Source organism: Panicum virgatum, chromosome 6N (assembly GCF_016808335.1).
Source record: "Panicum virgatum strain AP13 chromosome 6N, P.virgatum_v5, whole genome shotgun sequence".
Lineage (NCBI taxonomy): Eukaryota > Viridiplantae > Streptophyta > Magnoliopsida > Poales > Poaceae > Panicum > Panicum virgatum.
Window position 1 is genome coordinate 10,427,960 of NC_053150.1, and position 16,123 is coordinate 10,444,082.

Sequence of the window (16,123 nt, forward strand, 5' to 3'; positions counted from 1 at the left end):
TGTCTGTTTAACCTTGTTTAACCTGTCTGTTTGTATCAAATAGACAGCAGTTGTCTACACTGTTGTACTTGCCCTTAGATGCTGATCCAACAGTGCAAAAAATTCAAAGTGTAGGAGGCTGCAAAAATGCAGAGTGTAATATTGATAACCCCTACTAATAAGACGGGTCCTTCGTTTCTGCAGATCACCTCGTACCATCTGAATAAAAAACAGAAAATTGAAACAAACACACACAAAATCCAAAATCATATAAACAAATGTTCCGTTCAAAAAAAAGGGAGAAGTCCAAATTACACCTTCGAACTATCGCAGAAGTCCGATTTTCAACGTTCAACTACAAAAACAGATAATATATGCCATCCAATTGTTCAAACTGAACAAATTTGACCCTTGAGGTGGTTTCCAATGTGATTTTGTATTTTCAAAAAAATAAAAAAAATCTAATTAGCTTTAAAAAATTAAAACTAATTCATTTTGAATCAAAAAAATATAAAACTAGTACCAATTTTTTTTCTAAAATGTAACCGATTTATTATTACTCTATTTGAATCTTAATTATTTAAAAACAATAGATATTATTACAAGCAACTAAATATTATGAAGTAAAAAATTGGATCTGAATAACTGAAAAATATCTGAATAATGTTTTTTATTTAAAATGAATTACTTATAAATTTTTTAGTTTAAATTTGAATATTTTCATGAAATAGAAAACCACTTTCAAAACCACCTAAAGGGCCAATTTGTCCGGTTTCAATAGTTAGATGGTCTTTTTTTATTCGATTTTATAGTTAAAGGTTGAAAATCAATAATTAGATGGTCCAAAAGAAAAATCATATGAACACACACAAAATCCAATGCTACGTTGCATCTGACGACGGTTCCCCTTCTGTCTCTGCTACTGACGCCTGGCCTTCGAGTCGAGCGGGCCTTCAACGACGGGAGCTGGCCGGCGACGAGATCCCTCGTCCGTGCTTCACAGCGAGGAGCCGCCGGCGGGCCGCGTGCGGTCCGCGCCGGGTGAGCGACCGACCGGTCGCCGCTCCAGGGGAGTGCCGCCGATCTCAGCTCCGCCGCCCGCGTCTTCGTCGTCGACGGAGACGGAGGAGGCCACGCCGCGACGCCATGTCCGTAAGCTCGTAATCTGCTTCTTCTCCATCTGCATCTCGTGCCATCTCGGATCGTCCCCGCGGCAATGGTGCGGCGGCCCGTCGAGGTTTGGAACTCGTCCCGTCTTGAACCTCTGCCGCCTTTAATGTTGCCGGCCGGTGTCTTAGAATACGGACTTGCGCCTAATGCATCTTCGTTAATTTCGATCAGTTCCTACCGCAGGAGAGTAAGGGAGAGTGAGGAGACTAATTACGAAGCCAAGAGAGGCACAACAACACTCGGGTGTGGTTCTTGTGGGGATTTGGAGGCTTTCTTAAGCAATGGAGATGATGCTCCGGCCCCGGAGCCTTATTTGCCCCCTGAGCGACCAAGCGCTCGTGATCCGTCCAGCGTTTGTGGGCAACGGCCCTGCTCAGGTATGGTTGTGTATGATCCCTTGATGCAAGTTAAAGAAATGCTTTGCTATTTGATCCCTTGACATCTCTGTTTATTGATTAGATAGTATTTTCCTTTTATTCGGTCTTCCATTTTTGGGGCCATTTGGTTTGGGGATCATGGCGAATATGCCATCGTGTTTTTTATTTTTTATTTTACGGCAAGGTTCTGTGATTCGTGGGAGGGTTTGATTGGCTCCATTTCGGGCAATCTTCTCCTGGCAATGCATGTTAATACTGTGCGAAAGCATTGTGAGATGTACTGTTTCCCCTTTCCGGAAGTGCTTATGAACAAAAAGTTCTCCGCTTGTTGTTTTTTTCCAGTTCATTTGTTTTTGGCTGTATGATTAGCGAAATGTTTGTTTCTTACTTTTGAGTATCTAGGCTGATGCTGACTAGTTTGATTAAGAAAAGAGTGATCTTGGATTATTTACTATCTTTGAAGTTATCCCCGGAAGGGTGGGTGGGGGATGTATCATCCTGTGGCAAATTCGTATGTACTTTCCCGCAGCATAATAATCAAATAGTGAATTTATGAAAGTAAGAATCGAATCTAACAATTTACCATAACGTTCTGTTAGTAACTTCATATCTTGATTGAAACATCTTAAGCTGCAGAACTTACTTTTGTTGTCATTTTCATATTTTCAGGCATTGTTTAGGACTAGTAGATGTGCCAGAAGCAGGCTTATTCGATGCCCAGTAGCAAGTTCAGGTATGAAGAACTATATTGTTGAAAGCTTATTTGGTCTGCTGGATATTTTGCCAGCCTCATGTTTTCTTATATTTCATTATACAGATCGTCCTAATAGGAAATCAAGGAGGATGGTGTGTCCTAAGATAAAAGTCAATGCTTTTAGAGGCTATGCTCAAAAAGTTACTATTCAATCAAGCACGAAGAAGAGCGAACACCATGGTTGTGATGAAGAAACTATTGGTACAGACAACAGGCAGTTAAGTACTGACGTGGTAGAGTCAACAAGTGGCGCAGGTGCAGAAATTGCCAAAGAGGATCCGCTTCATAATGCTTCAAGGTATCCAATATTTAGGGAAATAGAAGAAGTTGGGTTGGACTTTTTTGAGGCAGAACTTCCAGGAAATGCATTGATTAATATATCATTAGGCGAATTAGAAGTAGTGGATGAAGCTGAGGTTGAAGAGGATAAATTTGAGGTGGATTTCTCAGGAATTGCATTGAGCAGTGCTGCAGTTTGGGAATTGGATTCAGAGGATGAAGCTAACACTAAGGAAGACATATTTGTAGTAGATTTGTCAAGAATTGCATCAGATAGTGCTGTAGTGGGGGAAGTTGTAGATGAAATTGAGGCTATACATGAGACATTTAATGTGGAGTCATCAGGCAATGCTTCAAGCAGTGGAATATATGGGTATGTGGATGAGGTCGGTGAACCACGGGCTGATCAAGAAGTTACATTTGAGATGGATGTATCAAGACTGGGGGAACTGAATGTGGTGGATCACGCTAAGGTTGGGACCAATATATTCGAGATAGATTTTTTAAGCAGTTCTTCAGGTAAAGCAATATATATTGCAGCGGAGTCTTCAGAAGAAAACTTAGCTAAGGGAGAGAATGGGCAAGGGCAATGTCCAGCACTGCCTTCAACATCCATGGATGACAGTGCCATTGATTCACCTGAAAATTCAAAGAGCCTACAGGAACAACACAACTTAGTTTTTGATATTGACAAGGAATCAACTATTGATTCCTGTGTAGAAGACCAGCCAGTGGTAGATTACCATAAGCAAGGGGGAAATGTTGCTTATTTTGATAAACAAAAGCAATTAACTTATGAATTCCATGAACAAGACCTATCTATTGTTCAGTTTCCTGAGCAAAACCAAGCCATTTTTTGTTTCCAAAAACAAGATATTAGTTTCTTGGAGCAAAAGCAAGCAATTGTTGGCTCCTATAAACAAGATCAATCAATTGTTAATTCGCATGAGCAAGATCGATCTGTTGATGGTTCTCATTGTCAAGATGAATCAATTGTCGGCATGCATGAGCCAATCCGATGCATTGTTGACTGCAATAAATCAGATCAATCTATTGTTGGTTCTTATAGAAGAGATAAATCAATTGTTGGTGCGCCTAAGAAAATCCAATCCATTGTCGGCTACTATAAATCAGATGAATCTAATGTTGTTTCTCACAAACAGGATGGATCAATTACTGGTGTGCCTATACAAATCCAATCCATTATTGCTTACAGTACATCAGATCAATCTATTGTTGATTTGCCCAAACAACACCAGTCAATTGTTCATATCCCTGAACAAAAACAATCCATAGTTGGTTTCCATATACAAGATTTACCAATTGTTGGGAACTCCAAAGATTCCCAAACAAAGCAACATGCCATTGTTCGGACTCATGATGCATTGTTTACCGAGGAGGAAAATTTTGAGATGATTGAAGAGCAGAAAAGCATTAGAGTGGATGAAGAACAGTGGATTGCTACCAAGGAAAGGATCTCCATGAACGAGGCTGAATTTCTTCTTCTGCTTTCTAAAAAGGAGAGTTCATGGGCTGAAGAACAATGTAAAGTTGATGAGACATCTCTGTTTGCTGAACAAGATATCCTGGACTTACCTCACGATAACGTGGATCCACAGGCACTACAGAGGACGCTTCAAGAACTTGCCCAAAAAAATTATTCTCTGGGAAGCAAGCTTTTTGCTTTTCCAGAGGTATTGAAAGCTGATTCAACTATTGACCTCTATTTCAATCGTGATTTATCAACTTTGGCCAACGAGCCTGACATACTCATCAAAGGAGCATTCAATGGGTGGAAGTGGAGATTTTTCACTGAAAAATTGCACATGAGCGAATTGGGCGGGGACTGGTGGTGTTGCAAACTATATATTCCCAAGCAGGCGTATAGATTAGATTTTGTGTTCTTTAACGGCTGCACAGTATATGAAAATAATGGCAATAACGATTTTATGATACAAATAGAAAGCACCATGGACGAACATTTGTTTGAGGGTTTCTTGGTTGAAGAAAAGAAAAGAGAACTTGAGAGACTTGCCATTGAAGAAGCTGAAAGGATGAGACAAGCTGAAGAGCAGCGGCGAAAGGCAGAAGAAAGGGCAGAAGATGAAGCTGACATGGCACAATCGAAGGTTGAAGTTGAGATGAAGAAGAATAAATTGCATAATGTATTGGGTTTAGCCCGACCATCAATTGATAATTTGTGGTACATAGAGCCTGTCCTAACTGGACAAGGGGCTGCTGTCAGATTGTACTATAACAGAAATTCGAGGCCCCTTGTTCACAGTACGGAGATTTGGATGCATGGGGGCTACAACAATTGGATTGATGGACTCTCTTTTTCTGAAAGACTTGTTCATGTTGATTACAAAGATGGTGACTGGTGGTATGCAGATGGTATGGCATTTCACACTTACCTGCAGATGATATTTGTAACTTCTAACATACTCTAAAGATAGCAGGGTAATCTTCAAATATAGCATGGCTTTCACTATTGTTATAGGCTTTCACTATTGTTATAGTCCCATGTAGGGGGAAAAAGTCCACTTACTCGCAACCACATAAGCTTGCAGTCAATTACTAATGTTGGTTTCTTAAAGTACATATGTGATAGATTAAAGGCCTATTCTAGATTGTTTAAGTTATATATTTACTTCATTAACTACAAAGATAACACTTGTCTTTTCATGTCCAGTTGTCTTACCTGAAAGAATATATGTGTTGGACTGGGTTTTTGCTGATGGGCCACCAGGTAACGCAAGGAATTATGACAACAATGCAAGACAGGATTTTCATGCTATCCTTCTGAATAACATGACTGAGGAAGAATATTGGGTGGAAGAAGAACAGTGGATATATACAAGGCTTCAACAAGATAGGAGAGAAAGGGAGGAGACTTTTAAAAGGAAGGTAAGATGCAACAGAACCTTCATGCTTGTCTTGTTCGGACTAGTATGTGTTCCTGCTGGTCGCTTGCTGTCGTAGCTGGACCAATCCTATATCTAAAAGCATGATACAACTTCATCAAGAAATGAACTTGCCTAGGATATTTTGTGCAGATAACAACTTTCATGCCTGCTTGTTTTTGTTTTACACATTCACATATATAGTATAAAAAATTCTTCTATGCAGACTAGCCTTTTGAAGACATCATATTTGAATTAGCATCACTTCAAACTTGCAAGTTAATTGCTGATTGTAGTGGTTTATGTTATCAAAGAAAGGGAGCAGTTCTTTTGCATGTTATACTGAATTCTTGATATTTTAATGAAATGTGAGGAGGCTTTTAGTTGACTTTTTCTTCCTTTTGCTAATACAGGCTGAGAGAAGTGCAAAACTGAAAGCTGAGATGAAGAAAAAGACTATGAAAATGTTTCTGGTTTCTCAAAAACACATTGTTTATACTGAGCCACTTGAAATACATGCTGGAACCACTGTTGATGTGCTTTACAATCCTTCTAATACAGTGCTAACTGGAAAGCCGGAGGTTTGGTTTCAATGTTCCTTTAACCGTTGGATGCATCCAGGTGGTGTGTTGCCACCTCAGAAGATGGTAACAGTAGGAAATGGTGCACACTTAAAAGCAACAGGTTCGATCCTTCCAGGTTATTTTTCCTAGTATCAATAATTTTCTAGTTCATTTTTATGCCATTAATATAGCCAAGAGCTGCCAGAGCACTGGTCAAGTAGGTTAAGTAATCTAGCATATTTGTCCTCTAGATTTTGATCCATATATATATGTATATATAACATATAGTGTTTACTTATGAATTCTGAACAAAATGATGGCTCGACTCAATTGTTTTAGAAGACCTAGGTAATTTAATTCCATAAGAGATGTGCTAAGCTTTTTACGGAGTTTTTAGAAAGAAGAGTTCAAACTGCTGCTTGTCCCAAGGACAGTCAGACAGACCTTGGAAAAATGTGGCAAACAGACTAGGTCAAGTTCATGTTGAATCCTTTCTGCTGCGTGTATCCTATTTTGGAACATCGTTTTCATATCCATGCAGTGGGATATTACTTCTCCTTGAGTTCCCTTGTAATTATTTAATGTAGCACAGGGATGCATAATTCTCCTTTCCCCCTTATTTGTTCTTCTTTCTGAAGTAGAGTGCTCCTTCTCCAGTTAATGTGCCACGAGATGCCTATATGATGGATTTTGTTTTCTCGGAGTTAGAAGGTGATGGAATTTATGACAACAGGAATGGGTTGGACTATCATATTCCTGTTTTTGGTTCTGTTGCAAAGGAGCCTCCTATGCACATAGTCCACATTGCTGTTGAGATGGCTCCCATTGCAAAGGTAATCCATGTTCCTATGTTAAATTCCTGTGATTAGCAACACATGAGATGCATCACCTTTTCTCCTTTATTGTTGCATTACGTTAATAATATATATACTGTCTGACCAATGCTATGATAGGTTGGAGGTCTTGCTGATGTTGTTACTAGTCTTTCACGTGCTGTCCAGGATTTAGGACACAATGTTGAGGTTATTCTTCCAAAGCACGGCTGCTTGAATCTAAGCAATGTAAGTTAAAACTGCGCTGTTGCATCCCTTGCAGTGGTTTTGTAGCAACAAGTGAAAGTTTACATCTCTACGTTTAGTGCATCTAAGTCTACTGTGCTACTCTTTATGTGTGTGCTTCCTCATAGTTCAGTCACTCATTCCTTGTAATGGTTGGCTAGGTTGTTTTAAATATGCATAGTGCCTTGGAGGTGTCAATGTGTAGCTTAACATATCAAGTAGAATTCCTTGTTTTATCTGTATTGGTTTGCAAACACATTTCCTTTGTGGAGTATTGAATATTATGCAAAAATGATGGAGGCAAACAGCAAACACAACTTACCAAGTGATAAGAAAAACATAAAAAATAAGGTATAGGCTAAGTTTATATCTCTTATCAATTAATATGCATCTATTTCAATGCAGGTGAAGAATTTACACGTGCATCAAAGTTTTTCTTTTGGTGGTTCTGAAATAGAAGTATGGCGTGGACTAGTCGAAGACCTCTGTGTTTACTTCTTGGAACCTAAAAATGGGTATGTAGTAGCTACTGAAGTAAACGCCTTAGTGACAATCTTTCACAAAGCTCAAAGTGCTTGAAACTGATACTAGTTTGTAAGCAACAATGTAGACTGGTGGCTCTGTAATCTCTTTTGGAGTAGAAAAGTTTGTTATGATTAACAAAACATGTTTTTTTAAATTTCAAAAAAAATTAAAACGACGGCTTATGCTATCCAAAACATATATAGGTTGGAGGCATTGAGATCTCTGGGAAGATTCTTCACTTGTGTGATTATTAGAGTATCAGAAGTCAGTATTACTCCATTTTCTGTTTTTTCTTTGGTGCTATTCAGTGTTCGATTTGAGTTGATCAATCACCGAGATAGCAGTTCTGTTTAATTTGAGTTTCGTTTCTAATGTTTGGAAGCAAAACTCAGTAATCCTCTGGCCCACCTTTTCTGACACGTTTGACTTATATTCCAGGCCTCATTCTGGTATTTTTCTTTAATCTAAATATTGTGGTCTCATTCTTAGGAGTATATCAGTTAATGATCTATTTGTCTAATTTGGTTCACTCTCTGGTGACATTATGTTGCAAGAGGTTTCAAAAGATAATAGTTTGGCACTTACTTTTCAGGATATTTGGAGTCGGGTGTGTATATGGAAGGAATGATGACCGTCGATTTGGCTTCTTCTGTCATTCTGCTCTAGAGTTTCTCCTCCAGAGTGGATCTTCTCCAGTACGTGTTATTTACAAATTACAACAGTGGGGCTATATTGTTTCTTCATGGGTTACCTTCTTTACAATATGACACACCTGCAGTTCATTACGTTCAAAAACTTGCTTCCACTATATTTAGGCCATTCCTGACAGTTTTTGGCTGACAGGAATTTCCTGTTCCTTCAGTAGCTTAGTTTGCTTTTTCATTAGCTTTTCATTTTAAAATATTAACTTTTGTGCATCCCGAGTTCCCAACTTTTGGAATCTTCTCATTAAAGCCACTGAAATTTCCTCCTTGCAGCATATACTACATTGCCATGATTGGTCAAGTGCTCCTGTTGCCTGGCTATACAAGGAAAACTACGCACAATCCAGTTTGGCAAATGCAAGAGTTGTATTTACCATCCATAATCTTGAATTTGGAGCACATTATATTGGGAAAGCAATGAGATATTGTGATAAGGCCACAACTGTGAGTGATACACTTTTTTTTAAATGTATCTTTTAAAAATGTGCGAGTGATACACTCTTACATGTTTTAATATTGTACATAAATGTGTTGGAGAAGTGAAGTATCTTGTGGCGCGGTTAATTATTTTCTGTTTATGTTTATCTATTCGCATGTTTCCATTCTCTGCAGGTTTCTAATTCGTACTCAAGGGAAGTATCAGGTCATGGTGCCATCACTCCTCATCTTGGAAAATTCTATGGTATTCTCAACGGGATTGATCCAGATATTTGGGATCCGTACAACGACAAATTTATCCCGGTAAACTTTGCGCATAAATTTTTTTGCTTTTATTATAATCTATTTATTACATCTCTAGTTCTCTCCTGCTTCAACTTAGTAAACTGAAAAGAAAGAACACTATTAATAGCACATTTGTTTATTTCACAAATGACCTAGTTTTGCTTAGATGGCCACTTATGTACACTCTCAAGTTGAACAATCATTTAAAGTAATGTTCATGTGATGCTTTTCTTATTAATCTGCATCACTTTCCATTCTTTGGCTGTTACTGATTGTTCATAAATGCTAATGCATAGCAGTGTGGCAGATAGTTTCCTGTTTAAATGCTCATTTCAAACAATTTCAGGTCCATTACACTTCTGAGAATGTTGTTGAAGGCAAGATCGCTGCAAAGAAAGCCTTGCAAAAGAAGCTTGGGTTACAGGAAAACGATGTGCCCATCGTTGGAATAGTCACTCGCTTGACAGCTCAGAAGGGAATACACCTCATCAAGCATGCAGTTCATCGGACACTTGAATGGAACGGACAGGTCTCTCCCTTGCATCGCAGCTAAAACTTTGAACATTTCCTGTATCATAATTTTTTAATTGTTTCTGCCTGCAATCTTAAAACTGAAAATGGTATGTTCGCTTGCTAGGTAGTTTTGCTCGGTTCAGCCCCAGACCCTCGAATCCAAGGTGACTTTGTTAACTTTGCAAATGCTCTCCATGGTGTAAACAATGGCCGAGTGAGACTCTGTTTAACCTACGACGAACCTCTTTCACATCTGGTGAGTTGACAACCCACATGAAAACCCTTGTTAGAGCACCTTAAAAATTCCATCTAATATAAGTCCATGTCTGGCTACAGATATACGCCGGCTCTGATTTCATTCTGGTTCCATCTATGTTTGAGCCTTGTGGGTTAACTCAGCTGGTTGCTATGCGTTATGGAGCCATCCCTATTGTCCGGAAAACTGGAGGTATGTGTGGCAACTCTTGACCATTATTTTCCATTGCCGTCAAACTGCACTGCACTCTCTGCACTGTTTTGAAGTGAGCACAAGACCTGATCTCTCTGCTTCTCAGGTCTCTACGACACTGTCTTTGACGTGGACACTGACAAGGAACGGGCCCGGGCACGAGGCCTTGAGCCGAACGGGTTCAACTTCGACGGAGCTGACAGCCGTGGTGTTGACTACGCCCTTAACAGGCAAGCACAATCTCGCAGAGCCTGGTTTACTGAACTCAGCAATTGTTTACTCATCGTTCCTGCCGGATCTTACATCTTCAGGGCGATCTCAGCTTGGTTTGACGCCCGGTGGTGGTTCCACTCCCTCTGCAAGAGGGTCATGGAGCAAGACTGGTCGTGGAACCGGTCTGCCCTGGACTACATCGAGCTTTACCATTCGGCGTCCAAATTTTGAGAAACTAACCAATGATGCTTGTTGTCGAATGCAACCATCCACGTTTTGCAGGCTCCTGGGCTGGGCATTGCTGTACAGAAACATCGCCCACCCAAGAGAGGCAGACATAGTTCGTTTCAGAATAATGGTCCTTCGAGCATGTATGTTTGTTTCCTCCACTTCAACCCTCTCTACTCTTTCCTAGTACCTATACTTGTCCCTTTGAGAAGTCTTCCAGAGCCTCCCATGTGGCAGTCCTTCAGAGACATGATTTGTGACAATCTTATAGGAAATGGAAGGTGTAATTCGTTGCATGAATTCTACTGGATTACTATGCAAATGAATCCTTTGATGTACATATTATTCTATTGAATAATTGAAATGTCTTGCCCCACATAAAAATGACATACCTTTCCCATAAGAGAATGCTATCCAGCATTCATTAAGCAGGCAGTTCATTCAAATAACTAGTTCAAGCACTAAACATTTTTTCGGTAGTCTCGCTGGATGCCCACCTGCATTTCCATCTGAACTCCATGCCTACATAAGTGTCCCAAGCAACAATTTTTAGACTGGATGACATTAAATTCGAAATATATAGTAAAAAAAGATCACACAAAAGATAGCTGACCGCTCCTTGCAGAGATATTTCCCTCTTCCCATAAAAAGGGAATGAACTTGATCGATAGAGAACAATGTTGAAAACAGAGGGCTACGAAGATTATGGTTAGTCTTCTCGAAAAGCTATAGCGGAAGCTAAATCATTTACCAGAATAAACAATTTCTCAATAATTATATACAAAATTATAAGCATTATTGGTCTAACACCAAAAAATAAACTCTAACACGTCTCTTAACTGCCCAAAGGTGCCCCATGCTACGTTGTCTAGGGTCCACACTACGTTTATTTAGTTATATCAATTCTTTTGACCGGGCCTTTAAGCGAACGATACCACTAAAATCTACTAGCAACTTGACATTTAGCACCGCTATATATCGCAAAAAGCTACTTTAGCGGATATTTAGCACTGTTAAATCTCGTAAAACTCATTTAGCACAGTAGGATCTTTTTTTCGCGACCGTGCCTAAGCACGCATTTCATTAAGAAGAAAACAGTTTACAGACATTTCTTGCAGCAGACCAAATAGAGGTTGACCTACCCAAGTACACAAAGGACTAAAAATAGAGAAAAAATGAAAAGGCCAGGAAAACAAACGGCCTGCGAACTAGCTGAGCAAAGAACACAGAAGAGGGGGGGCTCCACTCAACCCAAGCCAAACCAAGCGACAGAAAGCATCTAAATCTACACAAAGTGCACCATCACCAAGTCGCTGACTGAAACCCTGTAACAACATGAGTAGGGTGGCCAAGCATCCACCAGAACATCACCACGACGACAAAGCATCCGTCGAGGACGACCAACAAGTAGCAAGCATGACGGCATAGCTTCCGTCGGAGTAGGAGTAGCAAGGGCGGCAAAGCATCCGCCGGACGAACAGTAGCACAGCGGGATCTCTTAGAAAGCTAATAGCAGACTATAGCGAAGTTATAGCTGTAAGGCCGCGTTTAGTTGGCAAAAAAAGTTTGCGCAGTACCCGTCACATCGACTTTTCGGACACATGCTTGAAGCATTAAATGTAGTTGAAAAAAATAACTAATTGCACAGTTCAACTGATTAGGATGAGATGAATCTTATAAGCCTAATTAATTCATGATTGGACATAATTATCGAATAACAACGAAACGTGCTACGGTAACTAAATCCAAACTTTTTCATCAACTAAACACCCCCCTAAGGAACATGGCCCCATTAGGCCATTGTATATAATTTTGATGATTGTGTGACAACATAATCAATGGGATTAACAAGTTTATGACATCATATTAGTAGGATTTTTAGGTCTCATGGATAAAATCCAATGTGTCCAATTCACCGTCGAGACACTCAAGCTATAGTGAAAAAGCACAGTGACGAGTTGGACAAGTGGATGCAGACAGTAGCACCAGTTTAACCGATGACCCTGCATCGGCCTAACCTATGGTCATCGGATAAACCGACACACATGCATCGATGCATTGAACAGAGTACATGAAGACCAAGTTAAGAAATCTCAGTGGCACCGGTTGAAGTTGAACCAACGATGGTCAAGGGATTGACGTCGGTGCATTCACCGTACTATTATCTAGAGAGCATGTCAAGCGCGCAGAAGCCAACTCTTCAGCACCAGTTGAACCGGTGTCCATTGGTGCAAAGCGTCGGTGCATTGCTATGTCAGAAGTAGAAGAACTGAGAAGAAAACATGAAAACCGGTTGAACTGATACTAAGGCATCGGTTTAACCGATGGCTGAAACGTCAGCAGCAGGCATGCGTTAGAAGCTCAATGGCTAGCTGAAGAACTCGCAGGAGTACATCCCGTGTTCCACGTATCACAACTTCGTAAATGTCTAAGGGTATCCGAAGAAGTTCTGCTGCCAGAGACCGTGGATCTGAAGAAACCCTGGAGTATGTGGAGTACCCTGTCAAGATTCTGGACAGAGTATTCAAGGAAACTCGGAGGACCACAATACCCTACTGCAAGGTTCTGTGGAGCAATCACGAAGAACGAGAAGCTACGTGGGAGAAGTAAGACGAGTTGAAGATACTATATCCTCATCTTTTCGAAACCCAGGTAAAACCTTAATCACGAGGATGAGATTCTTGTGAGGGGGAGACAGTAACATCCTGTAAATTTATAAAATAGTTATAGTTGCAAAATTGTGGATTTTCAAAATTTTTCGTGTGGAGTGAAAATAACAAGAATCGTTTAAGGCTTAATAACTCCACTCATCCCTATCCTAGCTCAAATAAAACCAAATTAAACATAGAAAATATATGTTAGTGTGAAAAATATTTGGGTTTTATTTGGATTCATGCCTTTACAATGTTTAAGTTTATTTGGGGAATCTTTGTTTTAATTTGAGTGGTGTTTAATTTGAATTGGGCAATTCAAATTAAACACAAACACCTAACCTACCGGGTCGAAACCCACTAACCAATTTAGCCCAAACCTCGAACCGGCCTGACCTGCTAACCCCCGCACGGCCCGCTAACCCCGCGCCGGCCCGACTCACCCGCAGGCGCATGCTCGCCTGCATCCGGCCCAAAACCGGCCCAGCCTGTGATGCCCGCCGGCCTGCTTTGCACCCCGGCCCGACTCGTCCATGCTTGCCTGCGTCGCTCCACCCGCTGACAGACCGGACCCGCCTGTCAGCCGCACACGCCCGAGGAACCATGTTCCCCTTTCTTCTTTCCCCTGCCGCGACGCGCACCGCCCACCTCCGCGCTCACCTTTTTGACCGTTCGCCGACACCGCCTGCCACTCTCTGCCCCCCACTGACGCATGCCTGCACCCCCGATCGGCCATGACTGCGCTCGAGCCCGAAACCCTAGCCGCAGAGCCGCCCGATGCTCGCCACGTCGCCCTGCTCCACGTCCGTCCCATCACCGCCGTTCCCTCGGCGCCCGGGCCCCGCCGGAGCCCCTGGCCGCGTATAAAACCCCCCGGCACCGTCGCTATAGAACCCTAGAGCCCCAATTAGGGTTTCCCCTCGCCCCACCGCAGGAATTGAAGAAGGAGGGGAAGAAGCAGAGGGGGCGGGGGGGGGGGGGGTGGAGGAGGGAGGAGCGCCGCCAACCGCCGGAGCTCTGCCGAGCCTGTGCCTGTATGTCAACCCCGATGTAGCTGCATGACACGACACGGCCCCAACGGACCTCCTACACCGACCACTCGCCACACCGAGCCCCATCACCCATGAGCCCGCCGGTGTGCCTTCAACAGCGTCGCACCTCCACCCCCCTTCTGCTACGGCGAGCATGGCCGCCATGGCCGGACCCTAGCTAGCCTTAGGACACCTCCCAGCCTTCTCTTTTTGTGTGCGTCTGTGGAAAACCTTAGCAGCCCTTCCACCCGAGCCTCGCCGATGCCGCGCTTGGCCCCCACCATGGCCGGCGACTGAGCGCCGCCGTCGTGCTGCGGCCACGCCATGCGTGTGCAGCGCACAGGCGCGGGCAGGGACATCCCAAGGCCGGCCCTTGGCCGCCTCGGTGCCCAAAGGCTGCCGCCGTGGGCTTCGCCAGGCCTTCGTCGTAGCACGCCGGTGTGCGCACATGCGAACCCTAGGCTAGCTGCCGAGCTCCGGGCTTCCCCGAGCACATGCAAGCTCAAGGTTGGGCTTTTGCCTTGCCGTCGCCAGGCAAAGCCGCCGCCTTCGCACCATGTCGCCGCTGCTACCGCGTCACGTCATTGCTGCCGCTGTGGGCCTGCCTCATCAGGTTCGCATGCGCGCGTGCAACCTGCTGCGCGACCAAAACCGAGCCTTTTGGGCTCCGGCGCGCGAGCACGCCCTCGCCACCGTTGCACCGTGGATGTGCCACCGCAGCGATGTCGCGCGTGTCTTACCCTGACCCGGCACACGCACACACTCACGCAAGAGCTACCGCACCGGATCGGAAGGACGCCACACGGGATCCCCGTGCCACTGACGGCCGGGGCCCACCTGTCAGAGAAGGAGGAGCCATGCCAATATGTGGGACCGACCTGTCAGCGAGAGAAGAGGTAGAAGAAAAAGAAAAGAAGAAGAAGGAGAACGGGCTGGAATTGAGCCAGCCCGCCAAGCCGACAAGACGCCCGAGCCGAGCCAAGTGGACCGCGAGCCGGCCTAAGGCCAAATCGAGCCCACGAGCACAGCACATTTTCCTTTTTCTCTTTTCTTTTACCAGCGCTGACATGTGGGGCCCATCAGTCAGTGACTCGCACTGACCGACATGTTGGACCCCCTGGCCCACTGACCGTTGACCCATTGACCGGTCAACATTGACCGGTCAACGCTGACGTCAACATTAGCCATGCTGACGTTAGCCAAGGGCGCGCCCCCGGATGAAGTCATGCTGATGTCAGCATGCCACGTGGCACGCCCAGAGGCTGCCACATATAAATATTTTCTTTTATTTTTCAAAAATCCTTTATTAATTTTAGAAATACATTTAACTTCAAAAATTCATAATAAATCCATTTTAGCTCCAAAAATTATGAAACCAGTTTCATAATTTTTCTAATAACATGATCTACACAATAGAATAGGTGTTGAGAGTTTTGTGCATATTTGCACTTTGGCCCCTATACTTATTCTTATTAAATAATAGGACCCGCCACCGATGAGGTGACTGAGAACCAAGAGTACTAGGAGGCTCAGGTGTTCTTCTAGGAACCACCTGGTTCACGCCCATCTCTGCTCTTATCTCCCATAGACATTGCATGTTAGATCTGCTACCGCTTTTACTTTCTGTTGAGTGAAACTGCATGACCCCCTTTTATATCCCTACCCCTTGACCACCTACTCCGCCAATATCTAGTTAGGAGATTATGAGTGTATATGGGAAAGTGATATAGTCTTGGTGAGAGTGCATTACTTTTGAGGAGATGGTGAATAGGGTTATGTCGCGGGGACGAGCAACGTAACTCGATCTTGGATCGAGGGCTGGGGGCATGTTGTTGGGCATGCCCTGTGGGTAGCTGTGGCGGGTATGAGAGTTCCTGTTATGAGAACGGATCCTTCGGGGTCCAAGATAGTGTAGGGAGGTGTTGGCACCTGTAATGGGTGCCAGTTGCGGACCGCTGCGGTGGAGACGCGTTGTGACGAAGATGCTCGTTTCGGCAAGTAAGG

General features: G+C 43.1%; 1 protein-coding gene across 4 annotated transcripts; it reads left to right on the top strand.

The window, feature by feature from the left end:
* Positions 1-870: 870 nt before the first annotated feature.
* On the top strand, positions 871-10,737 carry LOC120677810 (starch synthase 3, chloroplastic/amyloplastic-like). Of its 4 annotated transcripts, none has more exons than XM_039959009.1 (17): positions 871-1,216; positions 1,321-1,526; positions 2,196-2,259; positions 2,344-4,953; positions 5,252-5,466; positions 5,876-6,146; positions 6,683-6,858; positions 6,979-7,086; positions 7,489-7,598; positions 8,201-8,303; positions 8,586-8,756; positions 8,925-9,053; positions 9,382-9,564; positions 9,673-9,804; positions 9,885-9,996; positions 10,103-10,226; positions 10,308-10,737. In XM_039959009.1, exons 2-17 carry the CDS (start codon positions 1,431-1,433, stop codon positions 10,438-10,440), a joined length of 4,737 nt encoding a protein of 1,578 aa, XP_039814943.1. In that variant the 5' UTR covers positions 871-1,216; positions 1,321-1,430; the 3' UTR covers positions 10,441-10,737. The 4 variants fall into 4 exon arrangements, with proteins under 4 accessions (XP_039814943.1, XP_039814944.1, XP_039814945.1 ...); XM_039959010.1 differs by having other exon boundaries at positions 877-1,216; positions 1,333-1,526; XM_039959011.1 differs by having other exon boundaries at positions 877-1,131; positions 1,333-1,526.
* The last annotated feature ends 5,386 nt before the right edge of the window (positions 10,738-16,123 follow it).

What these genes read in the sequence shown, in the direction of transcription:
- LOC120677810 (XM_039959009.1), top strand. Translation starts at nt 1,431, where the DNA reads ATGGAGATGATGCTCCGGCCCCGGAGCCTTATTTGCCCCCTGAGCGAC. An exon ending in TGACTGGTGGTATGCAGATG is followed by an intron (nt 4,954 to 5,251) that starts GTATGGCATTTC and finishes TTTCATGTCCAG; the next exon opens with TTGTCTTACCTGAAAGAATA. An exon ending in TCCAGAGTGGATCTTCTCCA is followed by an intron (nt 8,304 to 8,585) that starts GTACGTGTTATT and finishes TCCTCCTTGCAG; the next exon opens with CATATACTACATTGCCATGA.